This window comes from Corapipo altera, unplaced genomic scaffold (genome assembly GCF_003945725.1).
Source record: "Corapipo altera isolate COAL_440 unplaced genomic scaffold, ASM394572v1 2b, whole genome shotgun sequence".
NCBI lineage: Eukaryota > Metazoa > Chordata > Aves > Passeriformes > Pipridae > Corapipo > Corapipo altera.
In genome coordinates, this window is record NW_020884874.1 from 27,211,837 (window position 1) to 27,232,958 (window position 21,122).

At 35.0% G+C, this 21,122-nt stretch overlaps 1 protein-coding gene across 22 annotated transcripts in view; it reads left to right on the forward strand.

The window, feature by feature from the left end:
• Positions 1-21,122, forward strand: part of SYNE1 (spectrin repeat containing nuclear envelope protein 1) — a 296,931-nt gene that overhangs the window by 68,896 nt on the left and 206,913 nt on the right. For 18 of the 22 annotated variants that reach the window (XM_027634233.1, XM_027634232.1, XM_027634231.1 and 15 more), the window contains 13 exons: positions 510-617; positions 1,369-1,506; positions 2,684-2,848; positions 5,796-5,908; positions 6,452-6,620; positions 10,117-10,213; positions 11,738-11,940; positions 14,413-14,577; positions 16,059-16,211; positions 16,650-16,793; positions 17,124-17,297; positions 18,448-18,606; positions 20,604-20,768. In XM_027634233.1, the coding sequence (XP_027490034.1) occupies positions 510-617; positions 1,369-1,506; positions 2,684-2,848; positions 5,796-5,908; positions 6,452-6,620; positions 10,117-10,213; positions 11,738-11,940; positions 14,413-14,577; positions 16,059-16,211; positions 16,650-16,793; positions 17,124-17,297; positions 18,448-18,606; positions 20,604-20,768 (1,953 nt within the window). Of the gene's footprint in view, positions 1-509; positions 618-913; positions 935-1,368; positions 1,507-2,683; positions 2,849-5,140; positions 5,274-5,296; positions 5,395-5,795; positions 5,909-6,451; positions 6,621-10,116; positions 10,214-11,737; positions 11,941-14,412; positions 14,578-16,058; positions 16,212-16,649; positions 16,794-17,123; positions 17,298-18,447; positions 18,607-20,603; positions 20,769-21,122 lie in introns of those variants that run through there. The other 4 variants (XM_027634247.1, XM_027634243.1, XM_027634248.1 and 1 more) reach the window with 4 other exon arrangements.

Genomic DNA, 21,122 nt, shown 5'->3' on the forward strand with positions numbered 1-21,122 from the left:
TTTCCATTTAAAATATTCTGACCTTGGGAACTTGATGTCAAGGGTTGCCCTGGAGTTGCTCAGAAAATAATTTCTTTTTCAGCAATAACAGACCAGCAAATAAAATGTTAGTAAAAGATGAAAAAATCCTTTCCTGTCTCAGCTTAATTAACTTTTATTGAAAATTGACTTAGCAAATCTGTGGAAGACTAAAATTAGTTATTAAGGTATATTAAAAGGACTTTGTGTTAATATATCAGATGAGAATTGCAAGTAATATCTTGGACTCTGCATTGTCCCAGTTTGTCATGGTTTCACCACTGCAAGACTCATGTCTAGTTGCTGAGTTCTCTTATACTCAGGAATTGCTTTTCAGTTAGGTAAATGATAAGAAAATTGGGTCCACCAGCTTTCACTACAACTAATGACCTTGACTTGCTATAGAGATGTTAATTTCTGGACTATATCTGACAGCTCTACTAATAGGCTGCAATGGTTTTTTTTTAATGTGTGATTGTACTACATCACAGAAGGAAGACAGACTGGTGCTGAGAGACCTAAAAGTGTGGGCAGAACAATTTGAAAGAGACATAGCCCGAGCACAGGTGGCAGAAACAAGCTTACAAGAGAAATATCAGGTAAGCAGCAGGGAAAATTGTGTATGATAAGAAATTATTGACATTATTATGTGTAAAAGTACTGCAATATTTTATGTAATCTGTATATATGTTAGTCAATATATTGTTGTTTAAAGAAAAAGGGACACAAACTGTCTTGCCTTTATTGGTGGAAGAATTATAATGTCAGAATCAGCTTTGCTACGTAGGACAGTGCACAGATGGTTTGCCTAACACAGAGCTTTTCCTAGCAGTGTGAAGAAGAACTGTCCTAGTTAGAAGTGAGCATGTGTCTCTGCCATCCTTCCAGATCCTGCATGATTTAGCTCAGATAGGAGGTATGTCTGAAGTCTGGATGAAGTGACAGGTGGAAAGGACAGGGCTTAGGGCTTTGTTTTTATCCCATCTCTCAAAGGTTAATGTCTAAGTCAGCAATACAAATTTTGACCTAAATTTTCTCCTGAAGCTTGACCATTCCTAAAAGCAGCCATTGTCCCAAGTAGCATTAATTCGATTTGCCAGTTTATCTGATAGGTTATTATTTCATTTCATGTAGAGTTCAGGCATCTGATAACTGAAGGGAAATACAAAAGTCCTACCTATATACAAGTAATAAATATACAAGTAAGTGTGGAAGTTTAGTGCTACCCCTCTTCATGAAGGATTAGGACTTCTATCAGTACAAAATTGTCAGAGGTTGTAGTACTCCATAAATGTTGAAGAATTTAACTCTTTGACTCTGTACTACATTGATGTGATTTTCTCCTTGCAGTCATTTAAGCATTTCAAAGTACAATATGAGGTAAAAAGGAAACAGATTGAACTTGCAACGCAGTCATTAAGGAAAGATGGTAAATTATCACTCGATCAAGCTATGGTGAAGCAAGCATGGGAAAGAGTTTCTTCCAGGGTAAGTTTAAAATTATTATGCTATGTATTTTTTTATTAAATGAAGTATGAGAATTTAAAATCGTTTAGACATCCTTTGCTATTGATTTTATTAGGCATTGGGAACCTAAAAGTGGACTAAATTTCTAGCACTGCTGTATTATTTTGCATTTGTTTTGAAAATATTAACTGCACTACCATCTTCAATATTGCTCAAAGATGGAATATAAACTTTAAGAAAAGGACTATACTTTGAGGTTTCCCTTTAATGAAAAAGTGTTAACCCTGCTTAGTGAAGTTCAAAACGTGGATAAAAAGAAAAGCATGCACAATGCCCCTTCCAAACCCAGTGTTCTAGTGCAAATTGCTAGTTATTTGAGAAATTCTAATATAACATTTTTTTAATATAACTAAAAAAACTTTCTGTATAGTACTGAATACTTTATGAATAAATGAGACTTTAATTCTATTTTTGACCTGTTTGCAATAGTAATTAATTAGTATTAGTATTTGTGATAGTAATTTTGTACAATTTAATGAAAATCCCTAGCAAGTTATATTATTTGTCCCAAATAAGAACTTATTAAATCATTATTAATAGTGCATATTCATAGTGTATATATGTATTTTTTATGTCATATATTTAACAGAGGATCTGTTTAAAAATATTCTGGAGTTCTCACATAATTTGAATTATGTTTTCACTCCCATAACTGGGATTGCCAATAAGACACTGTATTTTACTGCCATATTCTCGCCTCCACAGTCCTTTGAGATTCATTTGCACCTTACATATATAAAATATGTTCAAAATAGAGATAAAATGATTTTATTCAGGAACATGAATTAAATTACATTGCTGGACGAAGGTCTTGTGTCCCTTACTGGGCCTGTTAACTGTTGAAATTCCAGATCTTTAGCTTGTCAGTTGTTCCAGTTTATTTGTGGTCATTCTGTAACTCCATTTCCCATTCTGAAAGGGAAATATGTGAATCAACAAATCCTTACAGAGATCTTGTTGCCTGTGAGAATGCTATAATTTCCAAACTCATGTGGAGTAGTGTATCTAGTTTTATGTCTCAAACGTACTCTGTTATGTGGGGTTTTGGTCTTACAGTATAAAGTCCGATTTTCATCAATGTACTTTTTGTATAATTTAGCAAGGAAGTAATTTCAGTCCTTTTACTTTTATTTCCTAGCTGCTTGATTGGCACATATACCTTGATAAATCTCTTCCTGCGCCTTTGGGTACCATAGGTGCTTGGCTCTATAGAGCAGAGGCTGCTCTGAGGGAAGAAGTGACTGTTCAGCAAGCTCACGAGGAAACAGCAAATACAATACACAGGAAGCTTGAACAACATAAGGTAGATGTACATGCATTCATTCTGCGCATTGCACTTCATTGTTTCCACAGCTGTAAATGATCCATACTATACAAAGATTATTTCTAGTTTCTGTGGGTTGTGTCATCCTAATGGTGGCTAAAACCCCGTCTTGTTGTGATGACCTGAACCATGATATCCCTGTATCTTAAAAGCAATATTCAGAATTGCTTTTCAATGTTTCTGCTTCCTTTATCTGAAAGATACCAGATATTAATATTTTAATTTCTATGTAAAATTCTGAAGGGAGCTCATAAGTTGGGTACATTGTTCAACCAGTAAGAACTTACTGGGTGAAACAAGAAAGAGGCAGAAAACCTACAAACTGTGTTGATATCACTGCAGGGGATATGCATGGAGGAGAGAAAATTAGAATAAAATGTATTTTCATGGGGTCGTGATGACAGATAGCATGATAGCCATCTGTGATGGCAGATAGCATGCTGTGGTAAACAGGAAACTTTTCCAGATGAATTTAAATAGCTGTAGCATTATTCTTTGCTGAATCCAAGTTATCATTTAAAATCAAAACTGTGAAGTTTGTCTGCATTTATGTAATATGTATGAGTAAAATATATTGGTGAAAAAATACGTTGGTGAGATGATAAAAGAAACTGAACCAGTAAATGAAAGTGAAGAGATGGTGTAGAGAAAGGCAGTACTTGAGGCAGTAAGGCTGTATTGTTTTACATCTCTTTTTTTCTCTATCACTACTATTTTAAAATTTGATTGTAAATTTGTAATTTTTTGTGTTTAGGATATGGGTGGGGATTTTGTATCAAAAAGTAATGGCATATAATGAAAAGCCAAGAAGTTTCATGGTCATGTGATTACTTTTTATTAGAACAATTCCAGCTCTTCTAACTTTAGTAATAGCTAATAAAGTTAAACAATATTAAAATCTATGAGGAAGATATGGGTTTTTTCAGGGTCTAGTCTCTCATAATGTTGAATTTCACTAGCTTTGTTATTAACATCAACTGTTTAGGGATTCATAGGATTTGGCATTTGTTTTAAAAATAACATGTCAAACGCTCTTTTGTTAGAATGTGAACACTATAGACCTCCTTTGATACACTCATAAGAAGGACAAAAGAGTGTATCCTAAGCTGTGTTTTATTTGCATCAGAAATACTGTGGTGAGGAATTTTTGTGCCAACAAATAAACTTTGATTTAGGTTAATCTGTACCAGGGGAGTTTTCCCATGAGAGTAGGATAGAAAAAGCTTCAAGAGAAGCATGTGTAATTATATCTGCTCCTGTAGTTTGTTTTGTTTCTCAGATTTGAATTGATGAATCGTAATGTACTATTGGATAGTACCAGAAATGCATGTGTATTTTTTTCAGTCTTTGTTTCCTTGTTTCGTTGAGGTTTGTTTGTTTGTTATAGTTTTGTTCAGATGACATCATCTCTTTATCTTTGTTTCATCTGACAATGGGTTATTTTAGTGAACTTTACAGCCTATGGCCATTTTGAACTTAGTACAAAACGTACCAGCTTATTTGGACTAACCTCTTGGAATCAGGCAAGCGCTTCAGTTTATTTTAGTTGATATTGCAACAGCAATCCAGAAATCAAGGTCAATGTCTATGCTTGTTGAGGGTCATTTTACAGAGCAGGATTTCATTTTATGAGAACACTGTATATAACTTCTGGATGATGCTGGATGGAACTATGATTGGTTGTTGGGGGGGATGCATGTTAGGGGGACGGCAAGGTCTCAAATGCAGCTGAGATATTTGTTTCAAGTCTTTCCTTTATGTGAAACTATATTAGTCACAGGAGTTTTCACTGTGGTAAAATCAGCACATCACTTGCATCTGAGAATGACTAGTTAATTTCTCTTCACAACAAGGTGTTGGCTGAAGTGGAAAACAGTGAAAATGCAGGCAGGTTGATGGTGATAGTGGGGCCATTTGGTGAGCTGAGCTAGAGAATTACCATTGATTCCTCTTGTGTAAACACTCGATGTTGGCTGGGGAGAAGCGCTTCCTTGGCACAGAGGAGTAAATAGACATGTATGATCAATACAGAAGCCTGCATTTTGTTCTCAGGTGAGAAAAGGGGAACCTTGTATTATCTCCTTTGCTAGGAGGCTTCTGAGCAGTTTGTGCCAGCAGCTGTCCGTATGCAGTAAAATACCCACCATTCTATTCCTCTCAGCCGCTTGCTGGGGACTTGATGTGTTATTGTTAACAGTATCTCTTCAAAGAGTGCTGCCAGTCATTCATTTTAATATGTAATCTCCAGGAAGCCGTTTGAAGCGGTGTTGCTTAGTTACAGTTGAAGTGTGCTCTGCTGTAAGGTTTTCGCTGGTACAATTCATATTGCAGGAATACAGGTCGCGTACCACATTCTGCATTTGTTCGTGCAATATTGAGAGAGAAATCCTGAAATCTTTTGATGGTGAGAGAGTGAAAAGTTTACTAAATATTGAACATGTACTTATGTAAGAAGCTAGAGGTCTTCTGCCTATATATAGAGGAGTAGATTAGTTGCTGAAAATTTTAATCTATACTTACTAGAGGTTAGTATCTGTTGGAAAGATGTAAAGAGAAATTTAGCAAGATTATGCTGTTGTGATGTGAACTTATTAGCAGACTGCATTTTGGGGATTGTTTAATACAGTTAAGAGTTTGTTAAACCTTTGCAGTGCATCCTCTGTTTTAAAATCTTCCATAACTGTTTAATGTAGCTGTAACAGATCTTCACATAAGGGGGGTTCCCTGTGTAAATTTTCAAGTTGATGTAAATGCTTTTGTGGTATGCATAACCTTGCATGCAAATGTGCGAGCATGATCAAATAGTTAACTACACTGAGTCATCAGTGAAGGCTTAAAATTGTGCTTATTAGTTAGATAGCCTACTGTGAGCCTTTTCTCTACCTCCCCCCCCTCAATTTCTCTCTCTTTCTTAAAATCAAATCAGGATCTGCTGAAAAACATAGATGGTCACAAAAAAGCATTCCATGAGATCCACAGGACCAGGTCTGTTAATGGAGTGCCTGTTCCACCTGACCAGTTAGAGGATATGGCAGACAGGTAAGGCTTTCAATCTGAAATTAAAAGCTTCTGTGCATGAAGAGGAGCCTGTTCGCTTTTTAATCTGTTAATGCAGAGATTACAGTCTGGTTATGTTTCTCGGTGACTAACTGAGAAGGATATAAACACCTCCTAGAATATATATAAATATATACTGAAAAACGTGATGCTTTAAAGATTGATGAAAATCAAAACAAGCTATGAATTTTGGATGGGAATATTTTGACTCTCTATTGATCCTGTTATTGCTTGTCCCTGGAAGAAGTGTTATATAACAACAGCCAGGATGCATGTGAAAAAAAAGAAAAATTACTCTGCAAAACTTAGTAACAGATGTAAACTGATGATTTCTATGAATAAACAGAAATATAATTCATTTGTTGTTCAAGAGCAGTCATCAGAATATCATCATACATAATTCAGTGTTTGTAGACTGAATAAGGTGAAAGATTAGAAAAATATTGGAACTGTAACTAAAGCTTTCAGTCTCTCCTGCAAAAATGAATATTGCTCTATTTTACTACAGTGTGATTTGTTTTATAGGTTTAATTTTGTTGTCTCCTCATCTGAGCTCCATCTGTTGAAAATGGAGTTTCTGGAACTGAAGTACCGTCTACTGTCACTCTTAGTCCTTGCAGAATCAAAGTTAAAATCATGGATTATCAAATATGGAAGGCGAGAGTCTGTGGAACTGCTTCTTCAAAATTACATCGTAAGTTGGGGTTGTCATCTTTTTATAATTATTTTTTAAATATTAATATTTAAGTTTTCTAGAAATGAATAAGAGAACCAAACAGAAATAAGATTTGCCAACCATCAACTTTATGATTGTATTCCTATGGAATATGTTTTTAGAGGTGAATCTGTCTTCCCCATGGAGGAACTTTAGTCAAAAGACTAAAAATTAAAATTATTCTCTTTGCACCATTTCTTAAGAAAGAGAAACAATGTCCCAAGTGCTAACTGTTTGATGATTAATTTAGCAAGCACAACTGGAGGTTCCAAATCCTAGAATTTTACTTACTTTGTATAGCAATTCCAAAGAACTTAATTTCATCTTCTTTTACCACTGCAAATATGTACTTTTTAGTGACTATACACAGTTTAAGAAACAGAGTAGGTTTTTGGCATGCATTCCCGTACAGTAATTTTTTTTAAAGTCTTCCAAATGAACTTAAAAAAAGATATTATTCTGTGTACCTCTGTGTACTTGTTCAATATACTGTACCAATAGGGAAGTCATTTTATTCTTTTAAAGAATTTTTTGTTGTTGTTGTTCTACTCAGCATTAGTATATTAAACCCATTAATTTATTTCTGTTCTGGAAGGAGATTGCTCCAACCATATACCATGTTAAGAAACAGAAACTGTTGATTTACAGGAGTTAATTGATAAGTTGTTTTCTCTCAGTCTTATGCTGCTGTATCTTTTTAAATTCACATGTGCAGTGCCAAGATACTACTGCTGCACTTCCACGTTAGGACGTGAGGGATTCTTTCAAAAGCAGGGCTGGTCTAAATGCTTTTTTCCCTCCTATCTAATCCATACAGTGAAAATTACATGGGAAAATTAAGTCTAGAAAGAATTCATACAGTTATAGAACCATTCAGAGCCAGGTCGATGTGTAGAGAAAATTATTGATGCCCCCACTGCTTTGGAAGGGAACTTCAAACTCAGTAAAGTTCCTCTACACAGGAAGAATTTCTGTGTTTAAACTTTAGCAGTTAGGGACAAGTAAAAATTCAGGAGTTGGTTTACCCTTTTTTTTTAGGCAATGTCTGCAAAACTCAGATGTTCCTTGAAATAGCTTAGTCTGCTAGAGTGATGTGCAATACCTAGGACTTACACTTCATTTGTTTATTCTGTAAGACTGTCAAAAAAACTACAAAAGTGACAAGGGATATAATAAAAAAATGGATAGCTTGACTTTTGGATTGTTTTTTTATGTCACTTTCTTATTTTTTTGCTTTAAAATGAACATCAAATTGTTAATTTGTATATTAATTTGCAGTTGCCACAATTATTCTTGTGATTCAAACCACTAATGCTGAGGTGGTCATTAGGGAACAAAAATGCTTCCTTGTATCATTTTTGAAACCACATAACATCAAAATGAGAAAATAGGGACAGGAAGATAAATATATCTCATTTTCATTCTTGATGGCCTTGATATCCGGGTCCTTCAATGTGTCCAATGATGGAAAGAGAATTTATTTGCTTTGGCTTGCCTTGCACCGTTTTTCTAGGACCAAGAACCAAGTGTAGCTCTTTCAGTAGATTAGGAGTCTTATGTAGGAAAGCTGTAGTCAGTACCTTATAGTCAGTGACTATATTAGTAGGAGATAAAAATGTAAGTCTGTTTGTCTGCCAAAGCAGACTGAGGAATGTCAGCATTCTAGGAACATGCGTAATTAGGATCTGAGTAGAACATATGCCCGGAAAATATTTATGTACTCTAGCTTAAAAATAAAAGTGGTGTTTGTTACTTCATCTTATCTTCTTTTCACCCATCTGTCATATACCAGAAGTAAAGGTCAGCACAGATTGTACACCATCAGCCTGAAGAATATACTGTATTAAAGTCTCAGCTGCAATGGAGATACATGGATTTTAACCCACAGAACTGTGTTTTGACATTGCTGTCTGAGCACTTTTCTATTGGGAAAGCTGTTTATTTTCTTCAAGGAGTCTTGTCAGATGGGAGACAATATCAATCAGTAAAAACATCTATATTTAATTTTTGAAAATATTTCCAGTAGCTCTTGAGGTCAGTGTTATATGAATCGTTTTTACTCACATGAAGTCTAGGAGTTTTAATTCAGTTTTTAATTTAAAATGTCTTGTGTGGGTTTGGCAAAAGTGAAAGTCAGGAGTTTGTCACATAATTCATGGTAAAGTATGTAGTTCTTTTTACATGGCAGATTTTGTTTTAACAGGAGAGCAGAGAAAAATTCTGACTGTTCTTGACTTCTAGTTTCCTTGGTTATAAACACACTTCTAAATTGCACACTAGATAACTGTGGTAATTTGACATAGTAACTGTCAAAGGTTTTAAAATAGAAGATTTTTAGATATATGCTGGCTGGCAAATTATTTTTTAAAACATTTTTTATGTTATATAATATGGGTTCATGAACACACAAAATCTAATTCTCCTCTTCAAAATTCATTGAACTTCATTTGAAACCTGGTTTTGCCAGTCACATTGGTCTATTTTTGCCTATTCTGGCATTCCAAAACTTGTATAGACATATGTGGGGCACACATTCCTTAATTTTGTAATCTGCAGATGAGGAGGCTTGGAATGTAGTATAAGCTACAAACCATTCCAAACTCTACCTTTCTCTCCCTTTTGTAACAGTGGTAATACAAGATACAATATGCTTGCATAATACAGAGCTGTAATTATATGTTGCACTTAAAGTAACATTTCTGAAAGACATTAAAAAAAGTCAGTGTCATTTGCCATCAGGAATAAAGAGACATAAATATCAGAGGCATAACTTTTTGACCAAAATTTTTTCAGATAATTTATTCATCACACTATAACACATTACACAGCTAAACCATTACTCAGAAAGGAAAAACACTGTCACACTTTGGACAAACAGCATCTCTTTGTACAGGGTTTCCATAATCTTATTTTTACCAGTTGCAAAGGAGGTAAAGAAAAACTGAAGGATAAGGCAAATGTTTTTTATCTCTTAAAGTGTAACCCATCTTTCTGCAAAGGCTTAATACAAGAACAGTTTTTAAACTTTAACTGGATTTGATTTTTGTGGTGATCTATATGAAGGAATTTTTCTCCTCTATTAAAAGTATTCCACTTACATTTCAGTATAAAACAGTTCTCATTATATAACCTGTAAGTTAATTACTCAGTTTCTGCACATTCTAGCTACCATATGCTGGTGAGTTTCAGCAAGTCAGCAATTAGCAGCCTAAGAAGCCTTTACTTTCTGTGTGGAAAGTAAATAAATCTGTATTTGTAACAATATACTCTGCTGTAGCATTCATTTGAAAAGGTGAAATTTGTATACTATTTTATAATTATGATAAGTTAAATATTATTTTATAGTGATGAAAAGATGAATGGAGGAATAAAGAAGTTAAAAGTTGTCATCACTATCCTGATGTAATTTCATGGAAATTATCCTAATTCTTAATACCTACCTTTATTTTGTCTGTTGCATTTTTTTTCTTTTCAGTCTGTAATTGAAAATAGTAAGTTCTTTGAGCAGTATGAAGTTACTTACCAGATCTTGAAAAGAGCAGCTGAAATGTATGCCAAAGCAAATGGCTCAGGTAAATGTCAATATTTCTTTTGTCACTGCAACAACATTTTAATCTCTTTAGGTATAAGTGTCCTCTAAAAAGGTCTCCTTATACTTGTTTCATCCATGCAGCAGAGCTGTTCAGCAACAGCAGCTGCAGGTCACCAGAGACTACAGCCTCTGGTAGCAATTTCACATATTCTGTAACGTGTCACCTGGTCCAGAGCAGCCTGCCCTCCTGCTGTTAGATTTCTTCCTGCAGATTTCTGAATCTCCAAGGGTGATCGTGTTCTGAATTCCTCATAGGAGAAGTCCATCATCCATGCTAACTTTTGGATTATTTCAGTATTGTTGATTTGGGCCAAAAGTGTGCCGGAGACCAAATTAGGAGTAGGGAAAATCATGTTCTGGTGCCTGGAAATGCTCCCTGGCTTGGCTTCATTTACTAGAAAAAGACAAATAGAGAGTTGATCCCAGTATCATTATAATTGCAAAATTATCCTTTGATCTATTGAAGGTTCTTCATTAATTTTGAAAACCTATAAGAGGAACTCAAATGATAGTTGAAGTATGGATGTACATGAGAAAAATGTGTAGCTGATTCAACAGCTGCCTCGTGTCATTCCTGAACATTGCTGAGTTTAGTGAGAATTTGAGGGCAATATTTGACCTAGATAATTACAGACATGGGGTCACTTTAATCTCTGCTGACAGTAATGTCTGTGGAGGATTGCTGCAGCTTCTAAAGGGGACAGAAAATGGATACCTTTGTTTGTTGAGAAATTTAAGTTGATAGTTATACCCAAATTTTGCAAAAGTAAATATTTTTTACAAGATATTCTTACAAAGAATAAGAGTCACAGATTTATTCAATGCTATTAATAAAATCCAATAACAAAGTGCTTTCTAAAGGACAAGTACTCACATATATGAATTCAGCAATAGCAGTAGAAATTAGAGGACACCTGAGCTAAAAATTGTTTAAAATATCTATATTCTGTGTATTTTATGAAGTCTCAGCATTTCCTTGGTCCTTTTTCTTCTCTGTTTTTTTTTCTTCTGGAATGAGGACACACTTGTTCCTTTGTTGCAATGTGGAAAATATTAAAAATTAAATGGCAAAAATCACCAGCAGTTTAATTTCAAAATTAATGGAAAAATGATCAGAATTTCATTCCATACTTTTCAATGCAGATATAATATGCATTTTTATATAATACATCTCATATTTTATGCCTCTTTAAGGTAAGTTTATCCCCTGATTTATTTTCTTGCAGATTTGAAATGAACACCACGCGGAATATGTAGTGTGCCTGTTTTATTTTAGCATTCATTTGATGTACTTTTGTCAGTCTTTAATTTACAGGTTTAATTTCTCAGTCATGATTTTGCACTAAAATTGGGCTGTGAAGTGAACATAAGTATATAAAAGCCTACTAAATTAGAAGTTACAGTAAAATGTAATTATCTGATGAGAATGGGCAATCATAACATGAAATTAAGCTTTACAGAAATAATAATAACCAAAATAATCAATGTCTTTCCTGTATCTCAGTGGAAGAAGTTGAGAATGTGATGAAATTCATGAGTGATACAACAGCTCAGTGGAGGAACCTCTCAGTAGAGGTGAGAAGTGTAAGAAGCATGTTGGAAGAAGTAATTGCTAATTGGGACAGATACAGCAGCACTGTGGCAGGTCTGCAAGCTTGGCTGGAAGATGCTGAAAAAATGCTGAATCAGCCTGAACATTCTAAAAAGGTATGCACTAATAGCATATGTGTCTGGTTATTTTGTAAATTGGGAAGCATGGGATGTGTTTTTGCATTTGCTTAGCTTGCTTTGTGAAATGTCATACAAGAGCAAGAGATTTTTTCAGGTTTTCTATACTGTCTTCATTCATCATAGGTATGTCAGTGTTTGCTTGTGTGGGATCTACGTATATACACAATGAAGGAAAGCATCATCTGTGATAACATGGTTAGAGTCATCTTTGACATGAATATAGGGCAGCAGTATTGCTCAGAAATAAGAATGTTACATGATTCACTTAAAGGCAAATACAGCTCTTAACACCAAAGTGCATAGTCATGGCCTACCTATAAAGACACTTGAAGAAAATTATTTTTTCTACTGTTTTTTCTAACATGTAGATGACAGATTTCAACATTCATTGCCTTGCAATAATATTAATATATATTGTTATGTTTGATGGGTTAGTAATTTTTCCTTATCTATTTCCTGGCATTTTAAAAATCTTTAGACAAGTTGTTTTGGGAACATTTTTAAACATTTCAAAATATTTGTTCTGTAAATCCACAAATATATCAGTATATGATATGATACAAATATGATACAGAGTTTCTCATTTGCAAACCTTACTGGTATTATTTAAACCCACTATATTCTATCCTAGGGAAAGGCCATAGTAGCCCTTTACCATGGTGTCATGCTTTCTTCTTCTTTTCATTATCTCTCATTTCAAGACCAGCACATACCACTGTTCTTTTTGGAAAAGAAGGTGGCTTGTTGGCTTTCTCATAGGCTTCTGTTTTCAGAAACATTACTGTGAACCTGTAGCAAAGATCTTGCAAAAAAAGATCTGGATTTTTCAAATTACTCCTTCTACAACTGCTTTGTTTACTTGCAGTACCTCTTAAGCACTTTTCATAATAACCTCGTTGTAACTGCACTCTCCCACACTTTTCTCACACATCTTTATCCAAAAGTTTTCAGAGAGCTTGTAGATCTCATGTAGGACTTCCTTAAAAAGAACTGCATTGTTTTAATTGAGCATAGTACCTGCCAAACTTGTTTAAATTTTACACATGCTTTAGGTTTACTCCTGCAATGTAGAGAATCCCCAGCAGAGTCTGAGGAAGGTAATGTTTTGTGGGAATAAGCGTGTGGGAGCAAGAATGTGAGTAGTTTACTCCATGTGCTGTTTTCTTCTTGACCTCTAGTAAGCCTGACCATTGAATGGCTGACCAGTGCCAGATTCAGCAGACTTAATTTCTTTTGAATGTGCTCATAAAGGGTAGGTTTTGCACAAAGCAAGGTGTTTGCTCCACTGCAAGTGGAAGATTCAGACTGCAGATAAAATTTACTGAAGTTGTTAAACTTACTCACCGATACATTGGTGCAGAGCACCTGTACACTACTGATCTCAGCTTTAGGAAGTGAAAACACTATGTATTGTTTTCAGATGCAACTGAAAAGTCAAATGGATGTATACTGGTCAGTTCTCTCTTCAAGACATTAAGCCAGTATGCATCCATTTGACCTTTTCAGTTGCATCTGAACTGGTTTTGCATGACAATACGGTTGGACAGGACTTTTTCACATCCACCCTTGAGCAAGGGATTGTGTGGGACTGTCACTGGCAGATGAACAGTCTTGGAAATTATAGGGTAGATCGATAGGCTATGAACTGATAGCAAAATGGATCACTGCCCCTTCCTAAGTCCTGAGGACCAAGGGTAGCAGGGACAAGCCAAAGTCATGTCAGAGAAGATGTGGACAATCATGAGACAGAGGTGGAGTCCTGTTATGTTTACTGGTATAGCTGGAGTCACGGAGCCTGCCTTAGGTATTGCCCATCCTCTTGAAGAGAGAAAAGGAAGGGAGGGAGCTGGTCCTGGTCTTCTATACCACTTTATGTGCATGTATCTGCCTGCAAGATGCTCACAGTCTATTTAGGCTGTCTCACTGGGGCAGGGGGGAAAAATATCAGTGAGAACTATTCGTTTCACATGTACACTCATCTGTTCTGAGGTAGGAGGAAACAGTGATCAAGAATCAGTCTTCACAGATCTTCTGGGAAGCTGTATGCGGTTTACAGCAGGGGAAGAACCCCTCTGCAGCCTGTATAGGGCTCAGGTTATATCAGCCCATGTTGTTTCAACACAGGACAGAAATTAGATGAGCCCTAACAGTGTTTTTAGTTATAGAGCTCTTTTTCTTAAGGAGGAGTTCCATATGTTTAACTGAAACTCCTCACCTGATTAAAATGAGCTGTAAGTAAACTGGCAGTAATTTTTAGTTCCACAGGTTATGTCCACAGACATTGAAATTCTATTATGGCATAATATTCTATTATGTGAGGAGCTTCAGAGGATAACTGTTCAAAAAGTTTTTATCAAGCCATTAGCTGGTGATTAATTTTGGTTTTGTGATTTAAGATAAAGACTAATTGAAAGGGTTTTGGAAAGATGTTCTCATTTTCTTCTTCAGGATTTCTTCCGACACTTACCTCATTGGATCCAACAGCACACAGCCATGAATGATGCTGGTAATTTTCTGATTGAAACATGTGATGAGACCATTTCCAGAGATCTTAAACAGCAGCTTCTGTTACTAAATGGAAGATGGAGAGAATTGTTCATGCAAGTTAAACAGGTTAGTGATATTGCCCTTGTTAGTTTTCAATATTTACTTTGTCATTTCCATGCAAGCAGGACAGATTGCCCTACTAACAGGACTATAGTACAACTTAATAAGGTGTCTAGCTGTTCATAATTATTTAAATCAGAAATGACTCCCTGACAATAGTTAATTTTATTGGGGGCTCTTCTTTATTTATCTTTTTGGTTATACAGCTATTTAGTGTTATTTTTTGACATTTTCAACTAGTATAAACTGTAGTTTTTTTGCTATGGTCACCTGTCTTGATGCAAAGAATGTTACTTTTACATGTCCTGTACTGTTCTTCAAAGAAAATGATTGATTTTTAGTAGCTATTGTTATTGTAAAAGCTCTGTGAAGCTAAACAGTGAAAAGGGTGAAAATTATTATTTTAACTATTCTTTGATGAATTATCATTATCATTCATCAATTATCATACTGCAACAATAAGCAGATACAGTGTAAGTTAATTAACTAAATGTTTTCCCCAGATTAGTCAGACTTTACTTCTGTCTTACCCACAAGGAAGCACTGGTAGTAAGCGAAAAAACCTACCCTTTATCTCATTAAAGCGATTCTACTGTTAAAAAAAGAATTGTTGTTTCTATATTTGGTCTTTAAAAAGCAAAGGGAAGATGTGAGCTTAATTACACTTTTTCACACTTCATAAACACATTAGAAAATATCTTTGCTGTAGTCAATGTGCATCTAATGATATTGTCCCCTTCTGGTGATTTTCAATCACCTATTTGAAGGCACTAGATCTGTTTTCCTTACTGGCATGACTGTTTCGTATTCAGTCAAGTTAAATGGAAAAGGAAATAATGATTGCTTTTCTTTTATTGTAACTTTTCCAGACAGTTGACTAGAATGTTCTCAAGCTTTATTTGCTGATGATATTTAGGGTGATTCACTTACGTAAATGCCTCTTCCCCTACTGATACAACTTCTTTCTTTTGTTGGCTATATATTTTTTCTCACTGGCTTTTCACCATTTCTGTCATACAGCTCTTTCCACTTTCTAAGACCTATGTTTCCCCTTCTTCCAGCCAACATTTTGTTACTGAAATTTCCCTTATCCTTCAGTTTTTCTAGGCTTTTCATATTCTGTTCTCTTGGTTGAATTTTCAAAATTGGTATTTTAGGTAATGAAAAATTAATTAAATTGTTGATTCTAGGTTAGAAAAAAATGAGAGTCTGGCATTCCCCTCGTGATCCAAACCTTAAAAAAGGCAGACCACTTGTATGCATGCTGTTCTTTTTAGTATCATCACTATCAAAATTAATGCACATGATTAGTATCTGAATAATTCAGCAGATCAGTTTCCATTAAATTGCATTTCATTGAATATAATTTTTCAGCAAACAATTGCACTGAAAACATGCTAATTCTTTAAGTAATTTCTTAATTGCCAGATATCTCATTTGGGGTGGTTATTTTTTTGATTGTTCCTTTTTGCTTTACATTTTTGTAGTATGCTCGAGCAGATGAACTGGACAAAATGAAGAAAGAATATGTGGATGGTGTTGCCCATTTGACAGCTTTTATTGATGGAAACAATAGGAAATTTTCAACCCCTGTAGAAATGTCCTTCCTTGATGTTAAAATGTTTGTACAAGAATTAGAAGTAAGTGTCTTACTTTCATTTCTTTCTTTCTCCTTCATAAGAGAGAAACTTGTAACTATTTAACTCTGATAGCATAAAATTATTTTAGTATACATTTCCATTACTAATTTGTTTGGTTTTTTTTACCAGTGGTGTTTTTTTTTTTGGTGTGGTGTGGCTTTGGCTATAGCTAATATAAATCACTGTATTCTATGAGTGACATTTTTAGAGTAAATTTCAAAAATACTGCCCAACTAGATATTTTTTTCTGTGTAGTTTCAAATGATATTCACGTGAATTGACTGATACCCTTTGGCTCAGTTTTCATGCATTTGAAACGTGGCTCAGTATCCACTTAGAAAATAATTGATAATTAGAATTTATATCTTTTATCAGTCTTGTATCTCCCATGAATGCATAAATGCTGCTGTTGAAATATTTTTGAACCACTTGTTTCAGAATACTAAGCAGAAATTGCCTGCAATGGAAGCTCAGTATAAAGCGGTTACAAGAACAGTGCAACTTGTTACAAAAGAAGTTTCCCAAGAGGAAGTGAATGAAATGCTGGGAACTTTGACACGGATCAAAGAGCAGCTGAACAAGGTTGCAGAACAGTTTCTCTACTACATATGTTGTTGACTGTTGAACTAATAAATAGTAAGCTCCTGTACATAAATGCTCACATATATGCATTTGAACAAATATGTAGTTGTAACAACAGAGTGATTCAGCATGGAGAACATATTACTTCTCCTAGATGCTACAATTACCATTCTTAAATTTAATATTCTGTTCTTTAAGAAGTAATACAGGATCAGGATTGATCAATCTTTAAAAAGACTAGGTAGCAACTATGTAAACCTACATGCAAAGGAAGTTATTATTTATTGAATTTTACAGCTTTTTCAATATTTTTTTTTTAATGGTGAAAAGGTTAAGGAGTATTCCTGTGCCCTGCTGTATGAATGCCAGCGTCTGCTGTCTCCACTGGAAGAACTGGAGAAACAAATCACACATTTTTATGAATCTCTTGAAAAAGTCAATGAAATAATTTCTATCCTGGACCCTGAAGCACAACCCACAGCTGTTCTTAAACAAAAAGCCCAAGTAAGTTTCAGAAACATCTTACCAAGATCTGCTGCCTCTGAGTATTTGCAATTAGCTTTCTTAGGAATTTGGATTGCAACTCAGTAAGGTAAGCAAATGCTTCTTCATATTCAGGCAACAAGCTGAAGTATTTCAAAGCCATTTAGAGCCCCTCAGGAAAAATAATGGAACAAAGAGATTTAATTTCATTTATGTGTTTGTTTATATGTAAAAATTAGTTCAAACCTGTAATGACTCTGGAGATTGGCCCAATAATCCAACAAGAAGGCTGTTCTCTTCCAGTGACTTCAAGCTTTGATTGTATTTCAGTAAAAATGATCTGGTGACCTTGAATCCAACCAGTCCATTTTTTTCCCAAGTAAATCATCTTCTGTTTATTAACACATTTCCAAAATGCAGGTTAAGGGGCAGCTCCTAAGAGCTCTCCTCTCTTCTGTTTTCAAAGGTTAATCTGCCCCAGAGGGTCACAATAAAAAGACATGTTGCTTCTGGAGTTATTTGCCGGCAAGGAAACAAAATCATGCTGTTTATATGGAGAGTGCTGGTTTCTGCCTGATCAGAGAGTAAACCAAGATTTGTGCTAAGAAATAGAGTGCACCTTCAATGGCAGAATAGTTTCCTCACTGCAGGATTTTTAAACCATTTTTTTTAAGCCTGTACTACTTCATGCATGTTTTCTTTTTTCTCTCTTTTTATCTCATTACTTAATGGGATTTGTAATGAAATCTGAATTCCAAAAGCTGACATGAAACATTAATTTTTTGAAAGGTGAGGAAGGTTAAGATCTCAACCTGCTACTGAGAGCTGTCATTCTTATGTCTAATGATTTCACTGCTTCCTGCTTCCAATTATATAATAAATATAGAAATCCCATATTGATCAACATTCTCTAAAACTATCTGAAGGGCTTGGGTATCTGTCTGTGCCTTTTTTTTATAAATAACTAGAGCTCTGTTTGGGTACAGACTTACCATACAAAAAGAAAGTCGTGTTGTCTGTGTTATTCCATATAATATTTTGTATAGTCTGTTTCTTATTGGTTCTTTGACCTCATCCCTTTTGTTCTTATTGTCAAAACCACCTTGTTATTTTACCAAACTTTTCTCTCCTTTGTTCCTGGCCAGGGTGTATATGTGTTTTTTTATTTCAGGATTTGGTAGCTTACCAAGAAAACTGCAAGAAAGATTTGTCCCTGATTGAGAGAAACAGTCAGAGTATCCTGCAGTGTGTGGCTTCTAGTGAAGTGTTACAACATTTCCAGCAGTCAACGTTTCAGAAGAAAGTTACACAAGTTCAGATTACTTTTCAGGTAATAATATCCTACCTTGGTGCATATTTTTGAAGGTTTATTCATATGATCCATCCATTTTGTCACTCTGTAGCTACCATGCTGGATAGCTCTCCTCTCTGGTGCCGAGTTCTTAATTAAGGATTTGTCTGTATTAGGTGATAAGTGGTCAGGGGACTGACAGTCATGTTCTCCATGCAGTTATTCAGAGGTGAGCCTACCACAGCGGAAGCTGGGATTTAAGAGAGCTTTCATATGTCTCAGGCTCCTTTGGAATGAGGAATCTGAAATCCTACTGTTAAAGGCTGCACTGTCATTTTTTTCCTAATTTTATTGTCTTGGCTAATTATTTGCTCCCATATTCCCATACATCCTGCTTCACACAAAACATGGAAGGTGGAAACTCTTGAACATGCTACTGTTGCTGGTCCTTGTATTTACTCAGAAAATGTCATGGATTGTGAATCTAGAAGGTTGCAAATATGTTGCATTTGTTAATATAAAGATGTATGCTTTGGGCTATATTCCCCCTTACCTGTAGAACTCTATGTTGTTATTATCAATTATTACTGATATTTTCAGGGCTATTCAGCCCCCATCTAGCCCCACTCTAATATGAAATTAACCATTACACGTGGTGTGATTTTTGGGGTTGTCCTGTGCAGAATGAGGAGTTAAACTCAATCCTTGTATGTCACTTCCAACTCAGTATATTCTATGATTTTATGGTTATCCTGGAGTCAGATCTCCAGACATTGGGTTCTATTATATTTGTTTTCAGGCAATTATTGTTCAGTATAAAGGTATCTAAACTGAATTTTAAACTACAGAAAATCACCTATCAGTAAAGAGCTCTGAGAGGTGGATTACAAAATTTTTATGGTATTTGTGGGTTGTACCTCAAGATAAGTGGGGTTTGATTTGTAACAGAAATCATTATTTAAGTTTAGCTTATAGTAGAAAAATCAGATACAGTTGTAGCCGGGTAAATCTACCATGTTCAATATTAATTATTCTGTTCCTATAAAGTTGGATAGTGATTTGTCTCTTTTTATGTTAGAAAATAAACCTATAAAATACGGTATAACCATACAAAATGTGACATATCTAGAGTTAAAATACTGGAAACTGGAATATTTTCATGTAAAGAATATATTCCTACATAATTCTAATATTATGCATTTATTTTTATCAGGGAACTTTAAAAAGATTTAGTAAGATGTTTAAGTTGAGAATGACAGATTTGATTAGCTCGCTAATCAAAACTCACTACACTGGGTTTTGTAATCAGTGAGGATGATGAACTGTGTGTGTATAGTAAGCGGTTTTGGAACTGCCTTGCAGTGATTAAACTGCTGAACTGTTCAATTCTCCTGGTAAATTTTGTTACTTCCTTATGGAATTGTAACCACTGAATAATGCAATGCACTGGAACAGACTAAAACACAGAATAATGGAAGAGCTGTGTCTAAGGTTGCAAAACAAGAAGATTTCAGCAAATAAACTACAAAATTTCTGTCTTTCTTGTAAGCAGTTTTCTTTCTGGTTACTTATCCACCTTTTAGTGTGATGATCTTACAAACCTATTCCAGGTCAGAAGACATGTAGCATGGAAGTGGTTGGATCCATGGGTCAAACCACCTTCATGTCAAGTCACATTAGGAGGAAATAGTTTGATACTAGGAAAAATGAAATGGCAAGCTTTTGGCCAAATCAGGTGCTTTGCATATGAAAGCAGGCTTTAGGAAAGAAACACTAATCAAATGGTAGAGGCATTCTGAAAGTATCAGAGACATCTATATTAGGTATCCACTAATTTTTTTTTGAATGATGACATTAACTCAAGCCTAAATATTAAAAATTATGAAAATGGGAGCAGGAGAGGGAGAAGCATGGTGAAAAGCATATATTTAAAAGAGTGACACAAATTAAATGCATGTTTTGTAAGATCATGGTACAAGAGAGCAAATAAAAACCAATGTGAAAGTGCCAGCTCATTTTCTTTGCTTGTAACTCAGAATATGGTCAGGAAAGCTGGTGAGTGGAGAAAAAACATAGAAGCAAATAGCCGTTTGATGAAGAAATTTGAGGAGTCTAGAGCAGAACTGGAGAAAGTAATACAGATTGCCAATTGTTGCTTAAAAGAAAAAGGAAATCCTGAAGAACTTCTCAGAAAACATAGCGTGAGTAAATTCTCTGACCTTCCTCATGGAAATCTTTGAGTGCATGACATACAAATGAAAAGCCTACTTAATTCTAAAATTGATGTGAGTTTCTTGCACATGTAGAAGTTATACAGATTAGGTCAAACTAATGCTAAGATTGAAAAATGAAAAGGAATAATGATCACAACTCTTACTGATGGATGTAAGCAACCAGAAGGTGAAAAGACCCCGTAGAAATTAGGGCAGGTTTTGTCAGTAGGATCACTGAGAGTTAGAATACTATATTTTGTCAGTCTCACGCATGCACTACTCTTTTTTTCAGATTAATACCTGTGTCTGTATTATAACCATTACTTATGCACGTAGCTTTAA